At 40.6% G+C, this 25,650-nt stretch overlaps 1 protein-coding gene across 3 annotated transcripts in view; it reads left to right on the top strand.

The window, feature by feature from the left end:
• LOC115256097 (sodium-independent sulfate anion transporter) overlaps window positions 1-25,650 on the top strand; it is a 101,702-nt gene that overhangs the window by 50,862 nt on the left and 25,190 nt on the right. Inside the window, exon 1 of one of the 3 annotated variants that reach the window (XM_029854356.2) lies at window positions 17,085-17,273. The exons of the other annotated variants lie outside the window; for them this stretch is intronic. Within the exon in view, the coding sequence (XP_029710216.1) occupies window positions 17,248-17,273 (26 nt within the window). The 5' untranslated portion in view covers window positions 17,085-17,247. Of the gene's footprint in view, window positions 1-17,084; window positions 17,274-25,650 lie in introns of those variants that run through there. 3 annotated transcript variants of the gene reach the window in all.

Raw genomic sequence — 25,650 nt, 5'->3', positions numbered from 1 at the left:
CTGCCCACCGTATCCTTCCGGCTTTGGCCACCTTCTGGATGCTGGGTTCGCCGTAAAGTGCAGCGAGCTCGTGGTTCATCCTTCTCCGCCACACGCCGTTCTCCTGCACACCGCCGAAGATCGTTCTTAGCACGCGTCGCTCGAAAACTCCGAGTGCTTGTAGGTCCTCCTCGAGCATGGTCCATGTCTCGTGCCCGTAGAGGATCACCGGTCTTATTAGCGTTTTGTACATGGTGCATTTGGTGCGTGGGTGAATCTTTTTCGACCGCAGTTTCTTCTGGAGCCCGTAGTAGGCCCGACTTCCGCTGATGATGCGCCTCCGAATTTCACGGCTCACGTTGTTGTCAGCCGTCAGTAAGGATCCGAGGTAGACGAATTCCTCCACCACCTCGAAAGTATCCCCGTCTATCGTAACATTACTACCCAGACGGATCCGGTCGTTTTCGGTTCCGCCTACCAGCATGTACTTTGTTTTTGAGGCATTCACCACCAGTCCGACCTTTGCTGCTTCGCGTTTCAGGCGGGTGTACAGTTCTGCCACCGTTCCAAATGTTCTAGCGATAATGTCCATGTCGTCCGCAAAGCACACAAATTGACCGGATTTTGTGAAAATCGTTCCCCGGCTGTTGAGCCCGGCTCGTCGCATCACACCTTCCAGCGCGATGTTGAAGAGTAGACATGAGAGTCCGTCACCTTGTCGCAGTCCCCGGCGAGATACGAATGAACTGGATAGTTCACCCGAAACCCTTACGCAGTTTTGCACACCGTCCATCGTTGCTTTAATCAGTCTAGTCAGCTTCCCAGGAAAGCCGTTTTCGTCCATGATTCTCCATAGCTCTGCGCGGTCGATACTGTCGTATGCCGCTTTGAAGTCGATGAACAGGTGATGCGTTGGGACCTGGTATTCACGGCATTTCTGGAGGATTTGCCGTACGGTAAAGATCTGGTCCGTTGTCGACCGGCCGTCGATGAAGCCGGCTTGATAACTTCCCACGAACTCATTTGTTTTAGGTGACAGACGACGGAAGATGATCTGGGATAGCACTTTGTAGGCAGCATTCAAAATAGTGATCGCCCTGAAGTTCTCACATTCCAAGTGGTCGCCTTTCTTGTGAATGGGGCAGATTACCCCTTCCTTCCACTCCTCCGGTAGCTGTTCGGTTTCCCAGATCCTGACTATGAGCCGATGCAGACAGGTGGCCAACTTTTCTGGGCCCATCTTGAAGAGTTCAGCTGCGATACCATCCTTACCAGCTGCTTTGTTGGTTTTGAGCTGGTGAATGGCATCCTTAACTTCCCTCAGCGTGGGAGTTGGTTCATTTCCGTCCTCCGCTGCACTGGCGTCGTCGTTTCTTCCGTTGCCGTGGGCTCCCGTGCCTACGTTCTCCACGCCGTTCAGGTGCTGATCGAAGTGCTGCTTCCACCTTTCGATCACCTCACGTCCGTCCGTCAAGAGGCCTCCGTCTTTATCCCTGCATATATCGGCTCGCGGCACGAAGCCGTTGCGGGATGCGTTGAGCTTCTGATAGAACTTCCGTGTTTCTTGGGAACGGCACAGCAGTTCCATTTCTTCACACTCCGCTTCTTCCAGGCGGCGCTTTTTCTCCCGAAAGAGGCGTGTCTGCTGTTTCCGCTTCTGTTTGTATCGTTCCACGTTCTGTCGAGTCCCTTGCTGCAGCATTACCGCCCTCGCTGCGTTCTTCTCCTCCAAAACCGTTCTGCACTATTCGTCGAACCATTCGTTCCGTCGATTCCGTTCCACGTACCCGATGGTGCTCTCGGCTGCGTCGTTGATGGCTGCTTTCACTGTACTCCAGCAGTCCTCTAGAGGGGCCTCATCGAGCTCGCCCTCGTCCGGCAACGCGGCCTCGAGATCCTGCGCGTATGCTGAGGCGACATCCGGTTGCTTCAGTCGCTCTAGGTTGTACCGTGGCGGTCGCCGGTACCGTACATTGTTGATGACGGAGAGTTTTGGGCGCAGTTTGACCATCACCAGATAGTGGTCGGAGTCGATGTTGGCGCCACGATAGGTCCTGACATCGATAATGTCGGAGAAGTGCCGTCCGTCAATCAGAACGTGGTCGATTTGAGATTCCGTCTGCTGTGGTGATCTCCAGGTGTAACGATAAGGGAGGCTGTGTTGGAAAAAGGTGCTACGTATGGCCATATTTTTGGAGGCGGCGAAATCAATGAGTCGTAGGCCGTTTTCGTTCGTATGCTGGTGGGCGCTGAACTTACCAATCGTCGGTCTGAATTCCTCCTCCTGGCCTACCTGAGCGTTTAAATCTCCTATGATGATCTTGACGTCGTGGCTTGGGCAGCGATCGTACTCGCGTTCGAGCTGCGCGTAAAATGCGTCCTTGTCATCATCAGTACTTCCGGAGTGTGGGCTGTGCACGTTTATTATGCTGAAGTTGAAGAATCGGCCCTTGATCCTCAACCTGCACATTCTTTCGTCGATCGGCCACCAACCGATCACGCGCCTCTGCATATCGCCCATCACGATGAAAGCTGTTCCCAGCTCGCGTGTGTTGCCGCAGCTCTGGTAGATGGTATGATTACCTCTAAACGTTCGCACCATGGATCCTGTCCAACACACCTCCTGCAGCGCTACGATGCCGAACCCGCGGTACTTCAGTAGATCGGCGAGTATGCGGGTGCTCCCAATGAAGTTGAGAGATCGGCAGTTCCACGTACCGAGTTTCCAATCGCAAGTCCTTTTTGTTCGCTGGGGTCGTTGCCGTTGGTCTCGGTTCGTATTATTCTGTTGCTGATTTTCCGTTACAATGGTTTTTTACGGCTGGCTCGTAGGGCCTGACACCAACCCCCTACTTTCCGGAGGACCATAGTGCACAGTTGAGCTTAGAGTCCTTCCCTGGCACTCGGACGTAGATCAGCCGCCCCTAACATGGGGATCAGACGCTGTTGTGAGCCGCTCCTCCTGGAGAACAGACGCTCAGGTTTGCCGAAGCAAACCCCCCCTTCCCTGTCAGCCTACGACCAAAGTTCCCACCGGGGTTGGTTACCCGATCTTCCCTAAGGTTGCTCATAGTTTCCGGCCGGTACCGCGTGGAGGTAGGGATAGGAGTTGCTGGGCAGAGGCTAGTGGATCACAATTGGATCTGAATTGCGCAGCATACCCAGCCTTTACCGTGCCACAAGGTACAATATGGGAAGCAAAAAAAAAAGCTGAACCAAAACAAATACAGATCTCAACACATCAAGGTTCGTATACAAACTACGGTAGCACTTGCGAGTTCAATAGTAAAAATGAGAGGTAGGAGAGACGATCCGTTGTGCTTATATTTTCAGTCAGTAATGAATGTAAATTCAGACAGCTAGTTGAGCTTTCATTAAAGGATCCCACGGGTACTAATGTCCTTGGTAGCTATTTCTCGTAACCTTGCTTTCTGCTTCTTTGCCAAATTAGTCGCTTCTCCGACCACAGCTATTCTTTGTATGCTTACAAGTTGTCTGAGCACAACCGTAAACAGCAGATATAGCCCTTGCCTTCCACGACCAAAACCACAATTTGCGTGCAATCCACGTACTAGCACAGAAACAATATTCTAGCACACTCTCGGTCACTTTCCTCCAACGAGACCAGCAATAAAAGAAAGCCCACCACAGCAACAACAGCAATAAGAGCAACAACATCAACAGCAGCAACCGAATTAAGCGATGGATGTCAGCTCACAACAGCTCATACGAAATCACCTTAGACCCACATTGGCCACCAAACGAATTAAAATATAGAAACGATGCAACACCGTTCCGACAAACCATTGACTTGTTGAGACAGATATTTTGATTAGGGCTTCATAAACACACAATTTGAGCAATATTAATCACTGATTTCCCACTAAATTCACAAGTTAAAATATTAACGATATACAAAGTAAATTAACCGCCACAAGCAGTGTTGCCAATTTATCTGGAGTTCAAAATTGGTGACCAGAATATATAAAATGGCGGTCTAAATTCCAAGATGGCGGCTCAAAATTTAAGATGGCGGCTGTTTAATGGAGTTTTAAGCTATGGTGTATATTTGAAATGGGGAAGATGTCTGGATTCCGAATGTGGTGATCAGAATATCCAAGATAGTGGTCAAAAATTCAAAATGGCGGCTCAAAATTCAAGATGGCGGCTGTTTAATGATGGATTAGGTTCCAAAACCATGCAATATGGGATATATTTGGAATGGAGAAGATGGCCGGAGTCAAAAAATGGCGACCAGAATATCCAAGATGACAGTCTGAAATCCAAGATGGTGGCTCCAAATTTACGATGGCGGCTGTTTAATGGTGATTAAGGCTCTAAAACCATTCAATATGGGTATATCTGGTATGGGGAAGAAGTCTGGTCTCCAAAAATGGTGACCATAATTTCCAAGATGGCAATAAATCGGGAGCATTCCGATTTCGTATAGGTCTCACGGAAATCTTTTGAATTTCGTTTCGTATCGCCTCGTATCAGAATGTTCCCATATCGTTTCGTTTCGTATCTCTTTGAGGAAATCACATATCTCACGCACCCAGATCAGTGCCAACAGGATTAGTAAAAAATTGAATGGTTCATAAACTCTGCATATTACAAGCAGTCAGAGCTGATCCTGGTACAAATAGTGGTCGTTTGTATAAATATTTGCTGGCACAGACTTATCTTGAGGAAAGCGAACCCTGCTGCCTTTCTGTTAGCAATGCAATGTTTGTTGTCCTTGCCGATGGCCGGATCTCTTGACCCAGGTCTTAATCTTTATCAAATCAAACGTCATTATCATAACAAAACAAGTGCTAAATTACCGAATTGCCCGTGTCTTTTCTCTCGTCCCTGATTCATCTTTAGGTTGGGCAGCAAATACCAATCTTATCTAAATTAGGACTGCATCAATTCCCCAAATAAAAAGCAAAATCTTCAAACATTCAGCGAAATTATTTTACAACCAGAAAATACAACAATCAGCAAACATACGAGCTATTTAGCAAACGAGCGAAGAGATACGACCCGGGAAAAAAAAAGAAGAAAAGCTGCCAAGAAGCCGTTTGATCGTTGTTGCAGTTGTCGTCAAGACGCTCACGTTTTAATCACCTGGGGCAACTGCTCGCTCACCTGCGCCTCTGGGTAGGTATGTAGGATGTGGGAGGATCTACCTACGAGAAAGCGAAAACCCCGAATCAAGCTATCGCCAGTAGGAAGCAGTGTTGATTGTCTTGCGAATCTTAATTGCTTTACAATCGTTGTTGGATGAGGCATCTTATCTGTGCGTTCTGTAGCAGCGCGTTTGTGAGGTGATGATTAATTGTCTTGTTTTGAACACCGTACGTCACAGCTGCAAAATAGCCCACTTTGGGACGGCTCGCAATCCCCGCTACCTATTAGTCGTCAGTGTGACTCACTAGTTAGTTTGAAGTAATGAACTAAACGCACTACTTTTCAACTCATCTGTTCACGTTGTCGTCGGTGAGAGAGCAACGGCCGCTTCTGCTGTTTTGATAAAAATAGACAGCCGAAATGTGTGTGCCACCACCGCGCGCCGGGCCCACCAAGAAGAAGCGTGGGAAATACGGCAGACAATTTTGAAGACGTCACCCGATCTACAGTGGTACACTGTAAGACGATGTCACAGCGCCAGAAGGAACGGAACCAAGTTCAAGATTTATGTGCGATTTGTATGATGATCTCTAGCCAACATGACGGTTAGTAGTGCGATGAACGGGGAAATAGAGTCTGTTTTCATATTAATTATCATTTTCCTCAATCCTTGGATATTTCCGTTCTCTTGATTTTCAGTCAAAATGGATGACGTTGGATTGTGTCCACTCATTCAGTCAACTCGTACCAGATAGGGTATTGTACCAGTTGGGCAGGAGTACCTTTTTAAGGGGAGTTTAGTTATAAACTAACTTTTAGATACTGTACGTATCTCACCGTGTGCCAAAAAAATAGGTTATTAGGGTAAGTAAGTGTACCAGTTATCACCATAAAGGGTTCCTATTTGGCTATAGTGGGAATTTATAAGGTTTTCATGCTTTAACCTATTATGAAAGTCTTAGCAGCAAGAATTTAAATGTATCTTGTCATTAAAACTCTTAAAATGATGCAAAATTTTGAATGATATCAAATAACCACTATGACCAAATAGTAAACAGTGAAATTCAGCGAGAAATCATGCACATAAGGAGAGTGGTAGAATTAGTGCACATTTACATGCGATATCGTGTAAAATTATATTATGATAATGTAAATTTCCGCTAATAGTCGCGCAATCGGTTATAGTCCATGGAGGATTACGTGATCATTGGCGTTAATTTACATGATCATAATGTTATTTTGCATGATATCGCATGTAAACGTGCACTAATTCTAGCATTCCACTTATGTGCATGCTTTCTCGCTGAATTTTGAATCAATATTTTTTCTGTGAGGAATGATTTATGCAGCGAACAAGATCTCGCTCATACCACCTGCCATGATTGTTTCATCTGTCAGAAAATTGTCTTCCCGGTCACATTACATATACTGGCGTACTATACAGAAACAAAATAAATGAGAATCAACAGTACAATCGTTGTTTTCAAGTACAATAATATATCGAAACTACCAAATAACCATGTTGACTTTCAAGATTCTTCACGGAATTCGGTTAGATAGCTGTCATTACTAATTGTAGTGCATTAGCTACATACACAATCAAAAAAACTCAAGTTATGATCTCCGATCAAATTTGTTTGAATAAAATTTCAAAATGGCAGAAGGTTATTGCGACCATAAAAAATTACAAATGCTCCATACATAATCAAAAAGCGCTGCAGAAACGGGAATCGAACCAGCCATCTCCGGATTGGCTATCCATAGCTCTAATCACTAGGCTAACTGGAGACTTGTTCTTCCAATATCTTCAATATAATACGGTGTAAGAGTTGATACATCTGCTGACTGCCGTGCTTGAGAAGCTCGCCCGAGAATTCGTCCTTTCCATAAGCCTTGTTGTTATTTTGCCCTTTTAGGGGCTGTCCATAAACCACGTGGTCATTTTTTTGGGACTTTTTAACTCCCACCACCCCCCCCCCCCCCGTGGTCATTGGTCCATACATTTTTTTTTATTTGTCCATACAAAATGGCCATTGGCCGAACCCCCCTCCCCCCCCCCCCCCCCCCTCATGACCACGTGGTTCATGGACAGCCCCTTATGGTTGTCTTGACCTCGTCTAACGTTGGAGGTTCCACAGCCTGTCTTGCCGATTTGAACTCTGTCTGTCGCTCTTCTTCTCCCACCGTTCAACCAATAATACCTCATCTCTCTATCTGACAACCACCATTGTTTAGTCTGTCAGCAAATTTTCATAATATAGTCGATATACACGACGGAAGAGGGTGCTGTTTTTTCCGCACGCCATTGATAGTTCGTAAAACCTACACATATCATTCTGTTCCATACTCTCTTGTACCTGAGCAATTACATTTTTCTCATGCTCTTTTTTCGTCTTGAGGCGAATTCGTTTTTCGGCTAATCTTGCATCCCTATATCTCACCCTGCTCTGACGGAGCAAAATCAGCATCAGTCTACTGGCAATATTTTTCTCGTCCGTTACCCTCTCGCACTCCTCGTTGAACCACCTGTTCATAGGTTGTCTTTGATCAGTGTTTATCATCTCCCGCGCTGCCGTACTCATCGCTCCATGAATAGGCTTCCTCAGAGTGTTGAGATTATCTCTCTCGTTGATCTCACTTATTCGCTGAAAACATCTGAAAACCTCTGGATGTTGAAACTCATCGGTCACTGATTCCTAGAGCCCGACACGGTTGATAACTTACTAACTTCGAGATAGTAATCTGATGTTGGGACCTCTAAAAGTTCTAAAATCAATTACGTCCGAGAAGTGTCAGATACCTACCAGCACATAATCGGTCAATTTGTTTGCAAACTAGGATGTTGTAAACTACGCCGTTTGTGCGTCTCCAGGGTGTACTTGCGGATATTCTTGCGTGCAAAGTAAGTGCTACTAAAGACCATCCCCTGGCAGCAGCAACATTAACTAATCTCAGCCCGTTGTCGTTAGTGATGGAGTGAAGGCTGTCCGTATCGATTATAGGACGGAAAAAGTCCTTTTTTCCTACCTGCGTGTTGGCTTTTTTTTTAGTTTTTATTAATGCGTGTTGGCGTCACCAATGACTATTTTAATCAATAAAACTTGGAATTTTACAAACTTATAAAATATTCAAATTGAAAAACATGTTTAGTCATTTCTGTTGTATGTATGCGAAAACTATTGGAAGAAAGTTTAAAAAAAAAGACACGAACACGTTCAATGCTTCCAGTGAGCTATTTGCTCTTTGAAGGAAGCACGACACTAGACAACGGACTAGCATGCAACGCCCAGTGGCACAGCTGAAAACTTTTCCTGACAGCTGCGGCGGGAATCGAACCCGCGCTCCTTAGCACGATGCGACTAAAGGCTTGGTGACCTTAGCCGCACGACCACGAAGCCACACACAAGTTGCAAAACTTAATATGAAAATCTCTTTGCTCACTAGTAAAAATTATGATTTGCTCGAAATAAGTGCCGTCACGCCATTGACACGCCTATACCTATGGCATGTAGTGACAGTAGTGACATTAGGGGCCCAATTTCGTTTGATCAACACATTTTGGGCCCGTTTTAACAAAAGAAATGTTGATAACAATGCCTGTCAGTAGGTTGAGTGCCGTTTAAAGTGCAAAAACACGTATTTTAAGGTCCAAAACCGCGAATATTCATGGGGCAAAAGGCGCCAGCCTTCACCGTAACTCCAAAACAGCCACTGGCGTTTGAATTATGACTGCAGTAACACAGAGACAAGAAATCAGAACCATTCAAAAGTGCATTGATTGCGTTATTAGCTGTCACACTAACGTCGAGAAAACGATGTGATGCTTGCAATCAAAGTCACGTTATTTAACGGCGCATTTTTCCCGAAAAAATGAAAAACACATATTTGACCAACAATTTTGAAATGATCAAGAGAGGCTTTCGCACCTCAACGTCATAGGCATTTTAGAAGATTTCAAGCGTTTAAATGGGCTTTTGTAGCGTGTTTTTAAGGGGATTCCAAGGAAGTTTTGATGTCGTTTCGAAGGAATTCAAGGGATTTAATTTAAGTTTGGTTTCAGAAGCGATTTTAATAGTTCCAGGGGCGTTTTAGTAGGTTACATCGCGTTTCAAGGGGTTTTAGTGATATTTCAGGGGGTGTTCAAAGGGCGGCGGGTTAAGGGTGTTTCATGTGGTTCCAGGTCAGTTGTTTTATGAATTTGGCTTTTAAATTGATTAACGGACTTGTGTTCAATGTCGTTCTCCCTTGCTTTGGAGTCCATTTGAGGCTTCCACAATTCCTGGAAACCCCTGTTACTTTTCTGGAACCGTCCCTGAGTCCCCCCAAAATCACCTGAATCATCCTGAAACGTTCCTACACACTTATTGTAACCTGCTGAAGACCTCTAAAATCTCTTGAACCCCCTACAACTCCTACCCCGTAAATGCTCTGAAACATCCCTAATACTGTCTAAAATACCCGGAGGCCCATAAAGCCTCTTGACTTGACTGACACGCACTCAAACATCCCTAAAGCCCCCTGGAAGTCCTCTGGAATTTTCTTGAAATACCACTGCCACTCTCTAAAATCCGAATGGAACCCCTGCAGGATCACCCTGGATCCACAGTGTGTATTATCTGTAAGCTCATGGCCAACCATAAAACTATGCCTTACCCGATCAGAAATACATAGCAAGATCATAACAAAATTATGACTACTGCTGCTAGAAATAACAGAACTTCATATTATTCTGTTGTGAGGATTTTTCTATATGAATAACCATAACAAAATTATATTAATATGTGTTATAATTTTAGTAACAAAATTATAACAAAACTTGTTTTATTTATTCAAACAGATGTATAACAACATTTGTTATATTATGCCTTATAATGTAATTGCCAATAACACAATTTTGTAACACGTTTATTGCAATCTCTGTTATATTTTTTGTAACAAATTTAATTCAAAATTTATTAGACTTTTTGTATCGTCACGAATAAGCTTAGTATTGATCAGCTTAGTTTTGATCACTCAAGCTAAGATATTTATAAAAAAAACTTGTAACAAATTTGTTCTGAAATTCATAACAGAACTTGTTATAATTTTGTTATGATTTCATAAGTTTAATGTAACAAAAGTTGATATAATCTTGTTATGATAAAATCTCAACGTGTTATATTTTTTGTTTTAATTAGAACAAGTTTTGTTAGAATTTTTGTTATTTTAACTACACGCCAACGGTACATGTTTTATAACAACCGTTGTTACAAAAATCATTGTAACAAAATAACACAACCTGTAATAATTTTGTTTTTCCTATCTAGTCGAGTTCAGTAGCGTTTTAACGCGTTTCAGGACGCTTAAAGTTTTTTAAAGGGAGTTGTTTTCTTAATTTGTCTTTAGAAAAGGTTTAAGGGTTGTGAACCCTTACACATTATAGTTTCAGGGCTGTTGCGGGAGGTGCCAACGTTATACCGACTCTTACAGCAGATTATATTTGATCAGCTAAAAAGCTAAAACTAATATTTATTAATCCGACTACCTTACAACACTTATAGACTACTTACAAGTTCGGTGATAGCCTACGGGGAAGAAAATTACTTCCTTTCGGGGTAACAGTCACCTCCACACTAGATTATCAATTCTATTTCAAGGCAAATTGTCCTAACCTAGGGGTGCTCAAGTATGAACTGGGTGTTAAAATTTATGATACACCGTAGTGCGTAACAAGGGCACTTGTGGTTCTCCCTGGTCATGGAATATATTTCAATCAACTCCAAACCTTGGAAAGTGGAAACGTCCCTGAGACCACCCAAAACTATCCTGAAACTTCCCGAATCCCCCTTAAACGCCACTGACACATTCTATGTACGGCGACGCCCCACTATGCATGCCGACAGTCCCTGTAGTCCATCACGGAGGAAGTCCATTCTTGTAGTCGTGATTCAGTCATCCATTTATCTCGGGTTTAGTAGAGTATTAGCTCAAAATATATCTTTGGTTGTCTCAGTAAGACATATAGCACATAGAGCACGTCTCAAAATATAAAATAACACATTTTACTATGATGATGATGAACCTGGGCTTTTTAGTGGAATACCTGTAAGTAAAAAGAAAATCGTGTTAAGTACTGTTCCTTTTGATTTCACTAAAAATTTTAATCCTTTGACATATACGTTTTTCGACCTCAACTGTAAGGTCGTCTTTAGTGTCTTGTACTTGACCCGGCTGAGTCGACTGAGTCGAGTCAAGTACGAGACACTGAAGACGACCTTACAATTGAGGTCGAAAAACGTATCTGTCAAAGGATGCAAATTCTTAGTGGAATTAAATGGAACAGTACTTAACACGGATTTTCTTTTTACTTACATTTTACTGAACATTCACAAAAACGATACGAATGCCACTCTAGTTGTAAAGTGTCTTTAAAGATTTTCACTAAAAATATTAATGTATATGTTAAGTTGACGATGTATTTTAAACGGTCTACATTTGATTGACGACAAATAAATAAATAAATAAATAAACCAATAATAATAATTTACAATAAAATAAAAACCTGGAACGAGCTCACCAGTTCATGTCTGTATCCATTCGCTGAATAATTCCTAGTTGAACGCCGTACAGTACGTTGGCTAGCAAAAACTATCACACCGAACCAACGCGAAATGCGCGTGAATTGGAAGAAAATGTATCGAACCACGCTAACCGACACGATGGGAGAACTGAACATTCTTTTCCTGACCCAAAGAAGCATAAATTGTTATTCTGCGAGTCGCATTTAAAATGCTTATCGTGCAATACGCCTTCCGTCCATATGCTCATATTGTACGCCTTATGTCGTGTATTCAACTTCAGTTATGTGTAGACATTGGACCTACTCCAGATGAATTTTGAAAACGCAACAACACTTGAACGTCTTGTTCAGATAAGTATGTCCAGGGTTATTGATCGAAGACCTCTTACAGTTTATTATGGGAAAACTATTTCTATACTTTTGGTCCGCATCCATTCGGTAGCAGGCAGCATTTAATTCTACCGAAGTCATGTTTGGCGGAATACGTCAAACACGAATCGACTCCCTAGACTGGAAACGTGCATCACATCACGTATGCGCGTAAGTTAACCCGTGAGTGGTCGCGTCATGTACTGAGAACATGGACAATGAAAATAACACGCCTGCTGTACACAGCGTATGTGTGCGTAGTGTCGCTGGGGATGAACGAAGATGCGACTGCTTTCGAGTTAAGTATGACCTTGCTGACGAAGGTAGGGAAATTTTGAACGTATGTGTACATCAGTACCACTACGAATCATATGATGTATGTATGTTGGAACCGAAATCTCATTAGCACGGTAGTTATAACCTTGTTAAGGTTATTTACAACTAATAAAGCTCGTTATGATTCGACATTTTCATTAAGTTTGGTTTGCCCCCATATGTTTTGTAAAATGATTAGTACTGTAGAACTTATTTCAATAGCTGTGTATTTTCCAGTTCATTGAACTGTGGCACTAGACGTCCAGTATAATATGAATTTCAGCAAGATCATTCTGAGAGTCTAATGTGATCTAAGGCTATTTTCTTGATAACCGTTCATTAGATTATCAAAAAATCTGCGATCTGATGTGTCGTATGCATGGGTTTGGTTCATTTTTATATTTGGTAATTTCCGGTGGGATAGCCGAATCTGATTCCATGAGTCATGGACCATGACACTACCGGTTGTCCCAATTATGGTCTGATAATATTTTATTGCTATTTATTCACCTTTACCTAATCACCGCGATTTGATATATTGCATGAATGGGTTTGCTTCACTTTTACTTCTAACCACTTTCGAAGCCACAGCTGAACCCGCAACACTACCGGAAATCTAATGTGGTCTGACCCTATTTTTCCATCAGGTTGTCGATAAGTCGTGATCAGTCTTGTTAGAGATCACAGTCATTTGAACCTTTTCGTCGATATTCGGCCTCCTTTGTCTCCGACATTCGCAACACAAGCAATCAAACTACTGTTCGAAACAAAAATGTCAAACGAATGCACTTCACCACGATAGCGGCTTCGGGAGACGGTTCGGCTTTTGTTATTCCTGTCTTCTTCCATAATAAGAGCTATGTTGATCTTCGTTCTACTGCTCGTGTTGTGTGTAGGTAAGAGGTAACGATAGCGCACGAATGTAACAAAGCCGACTGACACCTGACTGCGGCAACGAAATGAAGGTAGTAAAAAGTGTCGAATGTTTACCAGACTGGTCGTGATTTGATGTACCGCATCCATGGGTTTGGTTAAATTTTACATTTTACTACCCGGATCTGATTCCGGGTAACTACCGGCTGAACCAAATATGGCCTAACATTATTGTCTTGTCAACTGCTCATCGGTTAACCAAAAACGCTGCAAATTGAAGGTGTCACATGCAGGGTTTGACAATTTCGATGGGACTCTCAGAACCAATTCCGGAACACTACCAGTTGTCTTTAGTGAGACGTAAGGCTATTTTCTAGCTAACTGTTCTCAGGTTATCGCAAAAGCTACGATTTGATGTGTCACATGCCTGGATTTGGTTTACTTTTACATTTGGCCTCTTCCGGCCACTCAAAACCGATTCCGAAACACTTGCTGGACGTTCATTAGGTAATCTAAAAAGCCGCTATTTGATGTGACGCATGTACGGGTTTGTTTCTCTTTCAGATTTAACCACTTCGGCGGGAACCCCGGAACGGGTTCCGGAACACTACTGGTTCAGATATGGTCTGAGATGGTTTTCCTGCTCATTGTCCATCAGGTCATCGAAAATGCCGTGGTTTGATGTGTCGCTTGCATGGGTTTGGTACAATTGTATATTTGGCCACTTCCAGCGGGACGACTAGAACCGGTTCCGGAACACTACCGGTTAAGATATGGTCTGAGATGGTTTTCCTGCTCATTGTCCATCAGGTCATCGAAAATGCCGTGGTTTGATGTGTCGCATGCATGGGTTTGGTTCAATTGTATTTTTGACCACTTCCGGTGGAACGCCTAGAACCGGTTCCGGAACACTACTGGTTCAGATATGGTCTGAGATGATTTTCCTGCTCATTGTCCATCAGGTCATCTAAAATGCCGTGGTTTGATGTGTCGCTTGCATGGGTTTGGTACAATTGTATATTTGGCCACTTCCAGCGTGACGCCCAGAACCGGTTCGGGAACACTACCGGTTCAGATATGATCTGAGACTATTTTCCTGCTTACCGCTCATCAGGTTATCGAAAATGCCGTGGTTTGATGTGTCTCATGCATAGGTTTGATGCATTTTCATATCTGGTCCCTTCCTGGGGTACCGTTCCGGAACACCTAAAAGGCCATAACTCCGGAACGGCTGGACCGATCCGAACCATTTTCAATAGGAAACAATGGGACCAGATTCCGCGTCGAATGAACCGTCGGTCATTAAAATCGGTTGAAGTTTACGGCCAAAAAAAAAAATATGGAGATGAACCAGCCTCGGGCTGAAAATCTCCCTAATAAAGCTAATAATAATAATACGGCCAAAAAGTGATGTGAGTTTTCTTGTACACACACACACATACACACACACATACATACACACATACAGACATCACCTCAATTCGTCGAGCTGAGTTGATTGGTATATGTGACTCGACCCTCCGAGCCTCCTATCAAAAAGTCATTTTTGGAGTGAACATATAGCCTTTCTAGTACACTTGGTGTACGAGAAAGGCAAAAAGTCAAATAGCAATTTTAGGTCTAGGTTAATAACTGAGGAAGTATACAGGCAATTCTTTAATCGACGTTCAATTATCTTCATTGTTCTAGAAAAACTCATTATCCAATATACATTGGACGTAAACTGATCATGAATCTTTTACAGCGGTCAGTCAGAGTGGACTACGCGATTTTTCGAGCAGGTAAAGATAAGATGAGGAATTTGTTAAATCTAAAGTTTTCGACGTTATTTTGATGCAGATGTGTCATTACATAAGAGGATAAATAGTATTTCTGAAAATAATGCCAGAGATTTGAAATTTCAAGTGCTTGCAGGACATTTTCTTGAAATCATTAAAAAACAGATGGTCCGGTCTGACTTAACGCCGACCGTGTAAGATTAAATTTGAACCTCAATTATCACATAAAATCCATTCCGTTACATCAAGCCCAATTGACTATTATAAATAAGCTCTCTCAGCCAAAAATAGCATTCTCGTAGAAGCAACTGTAAAACTGCTGAATCTGCTACTGCACTCCCGAGTGCATTCAATCAATCGGAATCAAATTAGGAAACACCACCTCCATTACGGAAGCATTCTCGAACATAAAATAACATCGGTTAATTTCCATATCGCAATTGTTAGCCGACTCGCCGAGTGCGGTAAGTGATAACAAATCTTCCTCCCTCCTGGGAAGGGAAGAAAGCCCCGTTCGTGCCGTAAATAATCAATCAAAATCAATTTGCAAATTCTTTCAAGTGTTTTCGGGGGATGGCAGTGTGAAATGCGCTGTACAGGGTATCTAGACAGATAAAAATAATGAGATTTACACGTCTTGTAAACTTCATTTTAGTCATGTAAACTTAGTGTTATGATGGTTTACATGATATATCATGTAAATTTTTGTTATATGTCATGTAAACAATCAGAGTCATGCTGAATTACATGACATATGATGGAAGTTTACATGATATTTTATGACTTTTACATTTGTCATGTAAACTTATTTGATATCCCACGCTCCAATTATGTGCATCTTATGTCACAGAATTTTACACTCTTTTGACGATCTGTGTACGTACTATATCTGATCCTGGAATGGTCAAAATATTTAATAACATTTTAGTTCTATCTTTTTACGAAAATCTGATTTCTTTCCTGGAAACTTTTGATAATAAATCACTGACTGGACTGATAGTAGTTTCGCATATTAAATTAGTTTACAATCAAATCAAGAAAGTCTACGTACATAGATCGAAAAAAGAGTGCAAAATTCTGTGACATATCGGCACCAACATTTCAAAAGGGCGTAACTGCATTTACAACCAATGCCATCTCACAAAGCTGTGGAGCGTATCCCATCCCTCTCGAGCAATCCACTAGCACAAATAGAAAGATAAAATCCTCCTCTTTCGATTAATGGATGTGAATTGCGTGAGATGAATGAAATACGACCCACAGCTCTGTGAGAAGGCATTGCTTGCAAAAGCAGTTACGCCCTAGGTTACGCCCTTTTGAAATGTTGGTGCCGATATGATGTACATAATTGGAGCGTGAGATGTCACAGAAGTTTACATGACATATCATGTAAAAGTCATAAAATGTCATGTAAACTTTCATCATATGTAATGTAATTCAGCATGACTCTGAGTGTTTACATGACATATAACACAAATTTACATGATATATCATGTAAACCACCATAACACTAAGTTTACATGACTAAAATGAAGTTTACATGACGTGTAAATCTCATTATTTTTATCTGTGTACATATTCACAATTCCGTAATGTTTGAAAAAGATTAACTTTTCCACCATCAAATGAGCATTTCCTACCACTTCCCCACGAATTATGTCAAATAAGCTCATCGCGCAGCAGGGGGGTGGGTGATAGAACCGATGCCCTTGAAGTACACCGACCGCGCGCGACTGACTGGGATTTGTAGGTGTTTTATCAGTCGAATTATTTTGTCGTTTTACATGATGATTTCTAGGAACGGAATACGCATGGTTCTGCTGAGCCCACTCGATTGAATCGAGCGGGCCCCGATTATGATGATGGATGAATGACTTGTCGTGCTGCCATCCGACGACGACGTCATCACATACCTCTGTGAAGTTGCTATTGAGTCTCTGGTGGGCTATCTCTTGCATATCGATCGGGCGGCGGTTGTTTACCTTCTAGGAGGCCAGAGATACTCTCCTCCGGATGACGGTCAGCGCCGCGCACACATGATAAGTCTTACCGGATGACCCAGTAAGACCGGACGGACGGAGGGAGCCTTCGCGCAGTTTAGTAGCAATCGAAACATCCCACCGGTGATACGTGTGTACTCGCGAATCGATATTGACTTGATAGTGTGATAGCTTAACGCGGTCCATGGCTTACGAGTGGGACTGACAAAAGCCATAATAAATCCACTTGAACTCGGATCGAAGTGCTGAACAAACTGTCACGATGAATAGGAATTTCTCGTTTCCCAGGTAGTGCAATATCATCAAGATTGAAAAAGGAAAAAACTATAAGACTGTGGGATTGCGAAGTGAAAAATTGACAAAAATTCAACCAATATACTGTGACAATATAAGGAGTCAGAGTGTAAATTTCAATAACCTGCTAAACATTTTTGAATATTTAAATAAGTTTTGTTTCACAATACGTGACTTTGGGCAGTGTTATATGCGCACAATGAAAAGAATTTCCACCAGAAACAAACTTGTACATCTCGGAAATTACGTTGTTCCAGTTTACTCTCCTCAAAATCAAAATACTCCAAAAGATGCTTTTGAAAGTCCCATAACAGTTACTAAAGACTTTCTTCCGCAAAAGGATCCAAAAGTTCCTTCAAGGATTTGCTCAGGAGTTCTTCTTTCAAAAATCATAGAATTTACTTATTACTTTGGATTTAATGCACGAATGTCTCCAGGAATATTCTTGGCACACATTATTTCCGGAATTTCGGCAGATATATACTTTTTAAAGTTTCTGCAGATGTTACTCCAAGAATTCCTGCCAGAGTTCATTAGAAGTTTCTCCTGGAATTTCTTCAGATGCCTCTTGAGTAATTTCTCTAAGAGTACAGTCAAGAGTTTCTGGAAAAGTTTGGTCAGGTATATCTCCAAGAGTTTTTTTTTGCAATAATCAAATTCCTTCAACAATTTTCCTAGGACTTGCCTCAGAAATTTTTACCGGAGATCCACTAAGAGATACTTTAGAGACTTCTCTAGGAGTTCCTTTAGAGATTGTTCTAGTAGTTTTCTCAGGGCTTCATTGAAACATTCCTTCGTGATTTTTTGTAGTTTCAGGAAAATCTATCAGGAGGTGTTTCTTTATTTCTATATTTCTTCATCATTATCTCAATGGGATTCTTATCCTAGACAATTTATTGCAGGGAATCATGGTTGAATTTTTGAAAAAAAAAAATCAAAAATTGGAGACACTCCTAGAGGAATTTCTGCAGAAACTCCTGCACAAATCCTGCGAAAAAGAACTTTAACAGGGGATTTGCCACGAATTTTTGAAATAGTTTCTTTAGAAATTTCGAAACGGTCTAAACGTTAGTAAAAAATTCGTAATCTTTCATCTTCAATTTGATTAATCGACTGTTCATCTTTGACTTTCGGTTTTTGGATTCCGGGAACAGTAGGATGTTTGCTTAAGGTCATTTTCTTACATTGATTTAACATTTAATTGTTACTATGTTCTGAATAGGAAAGTTTTACGACTGTTTGCTCGCAACTACAATTTCATAGTATCCATTATTGAAAGCCTACATTACTATGACAGTATTTCTCAAAATAATAGCATATACATATTTCAAAGAAGGGAAAATCTCTGATAATATTGTTTGCAGCTGTAAAGACAACAATCTCAAAAACAACATGATTCGTAAGAACAGCTCGTGTTTAAAGAAGGAAAAATTGGCTGAGGATTAAGGCCCATATAGCAGATACGGTAAGCGCACGGGAAATCAACAAGACCATGCTGTGGGTGGCGCTTTCAATTCGCGTTCGGGTCAGCACTTCTTCAGACATTGAATACCCAAGTAACCACAGTGCTGAAGCCTTATTGCATGCAGATATACGGTGTATTTAGTGCAATCAATACTTTACATGCAAACTTAACCCTCTAATACCCAACCCCGCCTTTAGACGGGGTATAGTTTGAGCATTTTTGTAATTTTTGATTCGTGAAAAATCAAAATTTTTATATTTTCGGCTGATATTTAGTACTATTCTGTATATCTCAAAATGGTTTTTGGTGTATTTTAAAGCGTAATTACATTTTTAAAAAATCATTGAAAAATTGATGTTTTAGTCACCTTTTAGAAGTCATTGTTTATTTTGTATTGAATCGCTACAATTAACATATTTTAATTTTTTCCCAAATCATTCTATCCTTGTTTAATAGTTTAAGGGAATCGAATACACTCTAAAATTATTTTCCTTAAAATTACACGGAAAATGAACTTTTCTATAAAAAAAAATTAAAATAATAATATTTCAACAATAATCATAAAATCTCAAAATGTTTTCATCTCAAAAAATCTGTTCCCCAAATTGGCTTCCAGCAAAAATATAAAAGTGTGGGGCAGGCTTGATAATCCTCCTCGAAATCAAAAGAGTTTTGCAACATGCTCTAGAGCGGTGTTTTGCTTTTCCCTCGTCGCGAGGGAGCGAACGAACCGTAAACAGAGAGGCAATAAAAACTGAGCGAGGAAGAGGGGAACGAAAAAAGAGTCGATGATTATTTCGGGTTTTTGAGTGCGATTTTCGCCTCGAGAGTCTTTCTTTGTATGGGAGTGGAACTCGCGAGAGCTTTTTGAGTGTGAGTGGACGTGAGAAACACAACAAGTAATTATGAGTGTTGGACGAACTCCTCGCTGCGCGGCAAACTCACGCTCGATGCTGTTGAGGATTTGCGTTGTGATTTCTGAGTTTTATTTCCACTCCTCAGAAAATCGCCAAAATCGCTTCCTCATTTTCTCGCGAGGGAGTTTCTGTCAAGCCTGGTGTGGGGATGTTCAAAAATAAAAAATTAGAAAAATCAAAAACTGATTTCACGAAATCGACAATTAAAAAGAATCATCTTTCAAAACATGTTTAAATCGATTTTAGATGACGAAAAATGATATTTAGATCAAAATCAAAAATGTGGGTATTAGAGGGTTAATTTTTTCCGGTATTTAAGCATGAATGTCTACAGAAGTTCTTGCATAAATTATTGCTAGAAATTCTGTTCAGGCATTTCTTTAGGAGGAATTTTATTAAAAATTTCTTGTGGAAAATCTCTAGATGCCCCTTGAATGATTGCTCTAGGAGTTTGCTCAAGAGTTTCTGGAGGAGTTTGTTCGGGTAATTCTACAGGAGTGTTTACAATAATCAAGTTCCTCAAATCATTTCCTAGGACTTGATTCAGATACTGTTACCGGAGTTCCACCAAGAAATACTTAAGCGACTAGGAGATCTTCAGAGATTATTCTAGTTGTTCCTCAGGACTTTATTGAAATTAGTCCTTTAGACGTTTCTTCCAGACCTTGTTTTGCAGTTTCAGAAAAATCCTTCAGGCAGTATTTATTTTTTTTATCCTTTGTACCTCAATGGAATTTTTCTCCTAGAGAAATTTCTGAAGGTAATCTTGGATGAATTGAAAAAAAAATGAAAAAAATCCTGCAAAAACTGTAGAAGGCATATCACCTAACATTTTTTGACACACCCTTAAATGAATTTTCAAAACAATTGCCTGAGTAATTGTTGAAAAAACTCCTACACAAATCCTGCAGGAACGGACTCTTAAAGAAGACTGTGGAGGAATTCTTCAAGAAATTTTTGCAACATTTCGTGAAAGCTCGTCATCTTTCAAGTTGATTTATCGATTGTTCATCTTTAACCCGGGAGCGGTCGCGTCGTGTACTGAGTACACGCACCATGAAGAATGCACGCTTGTGGTACACAGCGTGAGCGCGGGGTCGCTGAAGGTAGTCAAACACGCGACTGCTCGAGTGTTAATTTTCGCTTCCAGTAACATTTTCTGGGTTCCGAGAACTGTTGAATATTGGCCTAATCCTCAGTAGTAGGGTTGCCCTTTCAGGTATAACTTCAGGTGGAGGAGCATTCCATATACAGCTGCTGGATGCCTGAGTAGACGCTGTTGGTGAACAGACGATCAGGACGAACCTCCTTAACCTAGCTGAAGTCTGAAGGAAAACAGTGCCCAGGTTGCATTACCAGCTAAGCATCAGGACCAGAGCTAGGTATATTGAAAGCTTTATCCATGCTGTTGCCTTATCATTTTGTAAAAGAACCCCTGAACAAGTTTCTGTTGTAACTCCTTATTTTATTTCTTATGAAACTTCTGAAGAACTTGTTGATAGAATTCCTGGCGAAACTATTGAGTTGTCCAAAAAAGTCTCACGAAACCTACTGCAAGCCTATCCATATACGTGAGTACAAAAGATGTTGACAAAGTTCTTACAGATAGATTAACACGGGAAATCTGAACACAAACCACTACCACACAGGAATTTAGATTGGTCAATTAGTGGAATTACGAAGAAACAGAAGAAATTCACTGAGACAATTTTTGGTAAACGTCTTGGGAAATTATAAATTTAATTATTGAGAAAATCTTAGCTAAATTTCTAATGGATCCTCTGGTGAAAATTAATATGAAACTCGAGTAGTTATTATAATTCCCACAAACATTCATAGCACAGCTTTGTACTTATCGCAGTCGATTTCTACCATTAAGAGAAAATCCTGAAAGAAACTCCAACAGAAATCTCCGGAGAAACAGAAGCTCCTGTGAAAACTTTCGAAGACTAATAGATGTTTCTCCAATACTTTTAGAAGTTGGATAGATGGAGATTCAAAAGTCCTGGGGAAATTCCTAATAGAATTGATATAGAGAATTGTCTACCAGAATATCTGAGTGAACTGAAGTCTCAAGAGTGTGAAATGTCTAGAAAGCGTGAACTGCAGAGTGATTATCCAAATGAATTTCAAATAAAACTTTTGGCGTCATTATTGAGGACATTCTCGAGTTATTCTTAAGGGTTGTGGTCACCATTGTGTTGTATATTTAGGAATTGTTAATTTTGTTCGGTGACCGAACAAAATCAATTTCTAAATATATTCTCAAGTTATTCTTGATTGTGTATGTGCAAAGCGTGAAAATTTTTTTCTTAAAATTTCTTCTTCTTAATGAAATTCTTTGAGTTGTTTATGAAAAGTGTGATTTTCCGTTCAATTTTCTAGAGGCAAAGGCTTAAAGCAAAACTGGATGAATTTCTTATTTTTTTGTTTTTTTTTTTTTTTTAAGAGAGCAATATATATTCAAAATTGGCTTTTGTACACAGTTAGTGCAAGGATCAAGGTGTCTTCTGTTTTTATTCTTTGAGGAAAGGGTTTATCAGTTTTTCTGATAACTTTTCTTTCAAAATTCCGTTGAAAAATGGTTTTGTAGAATTGTGTATGATACCCGATTTTGAAACCATGACTTCGTAAAACGGTTCAAATTGAGGACGGAGTGGATCTGGTGTGATGGTTAATGCTCATGAATATCACGCTGAGGGCCTGGGTTCGAATCCCAATCTCAACATACTCACAAAATGCGAGTTCTTCCTTCGAAAGGGAAGAGAAGTCGTGGGTCTTGAGATGCACTAGCACCGGGCTGAAAATCTCGTTTATACAGATTAAAAAAAAATAACAGAAAAAGCGTCCAGTTTCGCCTAAAGTATGCTTGGACATTTTTAGACATGTAAAAAAATGTGGAAAACCAGGGTAATCAAGTAGACACCCTGATTCCGGTATTAGTCGGAGTTACTACATTTTGCTTCATTTTATTTCCATTCCGGTTTTTGTCAAATGTTACTGTCATACTTTCTCTACGAGTTGTTTCTGGAATTTCTTAAGAAGTTCCATTGGCGACTGTTCCAAAAGTTTCTATTGGTATATCTTCAAGAATTATTGCTGGAGTTTCTTCAGCGATTTCTCCAAATGCATCTTCTCGGAATCATTCAGGAGTTTCTCTGGGGATGTTCCAGAAATTTCATTTGAAATTATCGCACCAGATTTCCCTATGGTTTCTGCAGGATTTGTTTTCCAGAGAAGCTTCAGGAGTTCAATATGTGAATTTTCGCTAGGTTTTTTTCTTTGGGCTTGCTGTAGAAGTTCTTTCTGATTTCTCCATGAGTTCTTTCTGAAATTCCTTCCAGATTTCTTCTAGGAATTTTTCAAGAAATTTCCTCCTCCAGAAGTTCCTTTCAGGATACCTTCAGAAACTCTTTTTGCATTTCTTCTTGGAGTTACTCTAGGAGTTACTTTAGGAATTACCCCAGAAGTTCCCTCCGAGATTAATGCAAAAGTTGTATTTGTGATCCCCAAGAATTTCCTCCATTTTGGTATTGTCATAGGAGTGTTCTCTTGGATTGCTACAAGAGCTTCATCTGGAATGTCCTGCCTGGTTTTCTGCAGTGTGTGCTTCCAGGAGTTGCTCCTGAGGTTACTTGATATTTGCAGAATCTTCTTCAGTGCTATTTCTGCCACCTGCTACAACCACTATTAGTGAATCATGGAAGGAGGACCTGAAGGAAAACTCCTGAAAACTCCTAAAAGGAACACATGGCATAAAAATCCTCGAAGAGGCTCTTCAAAAGGATCTCATTGAAAAAAAAAACGCCTGTAGGAATATTTAAAAAAAGAGGAACCGCTACAGACACCCAACTGGAACTCCTTAAAAACAGCTCAGGTAGAACTTCCATAAAAAAAATCATAGCAGAATCTGGAGGAAATACTGAGAAGGAATTTCTGCAAAACCTAGAAGACCCCTTCAAAACTCCCAGGAGATGGATAAAAAAACCAAAGGTCAATATTACGGAAATATCTCTCTAGCGGAAACTCCTGGTGAAAAACCGCCAGAGTACATTTATTAGCGGAAACGCGAAGCTTCTTGATAAAGTCACTCAAGTGGATCTCCTGATGAAAAAATGCCCTGACAGAACACCTTGAGAAAAAACCTGCGAGGAATCCCTTGGGCGAACTTCTGGTACAAAAAGCATTCAAGGGGAGCACGGGGAAAAACAAGTGAAATACCTAACCAAAATCATGAAATTTTATTTAAAAAAATCCAGGGAGGTACTTTCCAGGAAGAGCGCTCGGAGAGGAATGCTAAGGTGTAGCTTCTAAAGAGAACTCGTTAGACGCAACTCCTGAAAAAAAAAAATCATCCTAAAAAGAACTCTGAGAGAAAATTTTCACAGTTCAAAATTATGTGGAGAGAATTGTAGAAGGAATCTGGAATAAAATTTTCATTAAGAAGGAGGGAAAAAATGGAGAAATTCCTTAGCTGCACCTTATTACAACTAAATCCATCAAGAGAAACCTTTAGTCCTAAAGACTGCTGGATCAGGAGCTTCTGAAAAAATAATCCATGAGTAAACTTACAGAAAAGAGCACCCAGGGGAAATCCCTAGAAGGAGCTCCAGAATATATATGGGATATGCCTTAACGGAACCCTTTAGAGCATTAATTTCTAGAAGGAACTTCTGGCGTGAAATCCTTATGAACCCGATGCCATAAACATTCTGGTATAGCCTACTTTAATTGCGCGCTGATGTACGAGATATGAAATGTCTGCCTCACTTACAGAAAGTCCGGGTAGGGCTATGAAGGAACTCTGAGAACGGTGGGTGGAATTCCTTTGAGGAACCGAAAAAAAAATCTTATTGAAAATCTTCTTGAAGAATCTCTGGAGAAACTGCACCAGAAATCCCTAAGCAAGAGGATTTTTTGGAAAAAGAAAAACTTTGAAAGGAATGTTGGAGAAATTTTGGATGCTTTGAAAATTTGGAAATTATTTTTGGAAGAATGTGAATGTTTGAGAATGCCTAAAATTGTATCCGTAGGAATAACTGTGGCGGCTACATGAGGAATTTTGAAAAAAAAAAATCCTGTAGGGCTTTTACGAAAGATTTCTGGTAGGACTCCGGAAGAAATCCCTGGATAGTAAACAATTGACCAAAGAAAATTATTACGTAAACAAAAATATAAAAAAATAAACTGAAGGACTCATAAAAAAAGTCATGGAGGAACTGTAGGAGCAACTTCTGAATAAACTGCGTAAGATATCCCTAGGAGAACTCTACGAGATTTTCCTAATAGAGGAATCCCTTAATAGTGAAGTAGTTTATGAAAAATATAAAGAGAAGAAGCCCTAGTGGAAGGATCCCGGAGAAGTTTCTTAAGGAATTGTTTTTGGAATTTCCGAAAATTTACAGTGAAATTATTCAAGGGGCTCATGGATCTCTAAAGGGATAGCGTGACTCCTAGAAAATATATAAAAGAACTTTTTCAGAAATTCATAAAGAGAGTATGATTGGGTGGGAGGACCTCGAGGACCTAAAGCAACTCTTTGTGTAATTTTGTAAGCAATTCCTGGAGAACTCCAGGAAAATGCCAGTGGATATCCCAGGAGTGATTTTTGTAAAAAATTTGCAAAGAGCTTGACAAGGGTTTGTGGGAAGAATCGATGAAAAAAAAACCCTGGATGAAAACAGAAAAATTTTGGAAATAATTTATAAAAACCTTCAGGAAGAATCCGTGGACAAGTTGTTAGGCAAATTCTATCAAAATCGTCTTGAATATTTTTGAACAAATAATAAAAAAAAATCAGTTAGTTTTCAGTTTACCTTCATAAAATATGATTAGGATCTCATTCATTCAACACCTCGAACTTTCAAGAGCACAAATCTGAACATCCAAATGACGGTTCGATTAGTCAATACTACCGGGTAGCCAATCGATCAACTATTACACGCAATCCGTCGTTTGGCAGTTGAGTTTTATGGTCTTGAACATTCGA

The sequence above is a fragment of the Aedes albopictus genome, chromosome 1, assembly GCF_035046485.1.
Source record: "Aedes albopictus strain Foshan chromosome 1, AalbF5, whole genome shotgun sequence".
Taxonomy (NCBI): Eukaryota; Metazoa; Arthropoda; class Insecta; order Diptera; family Culicidae; genus Aedes; species Aedes albopictus.
This window is presented reverse-complemented; position numbering and strand designations above follow the sequence as displayed.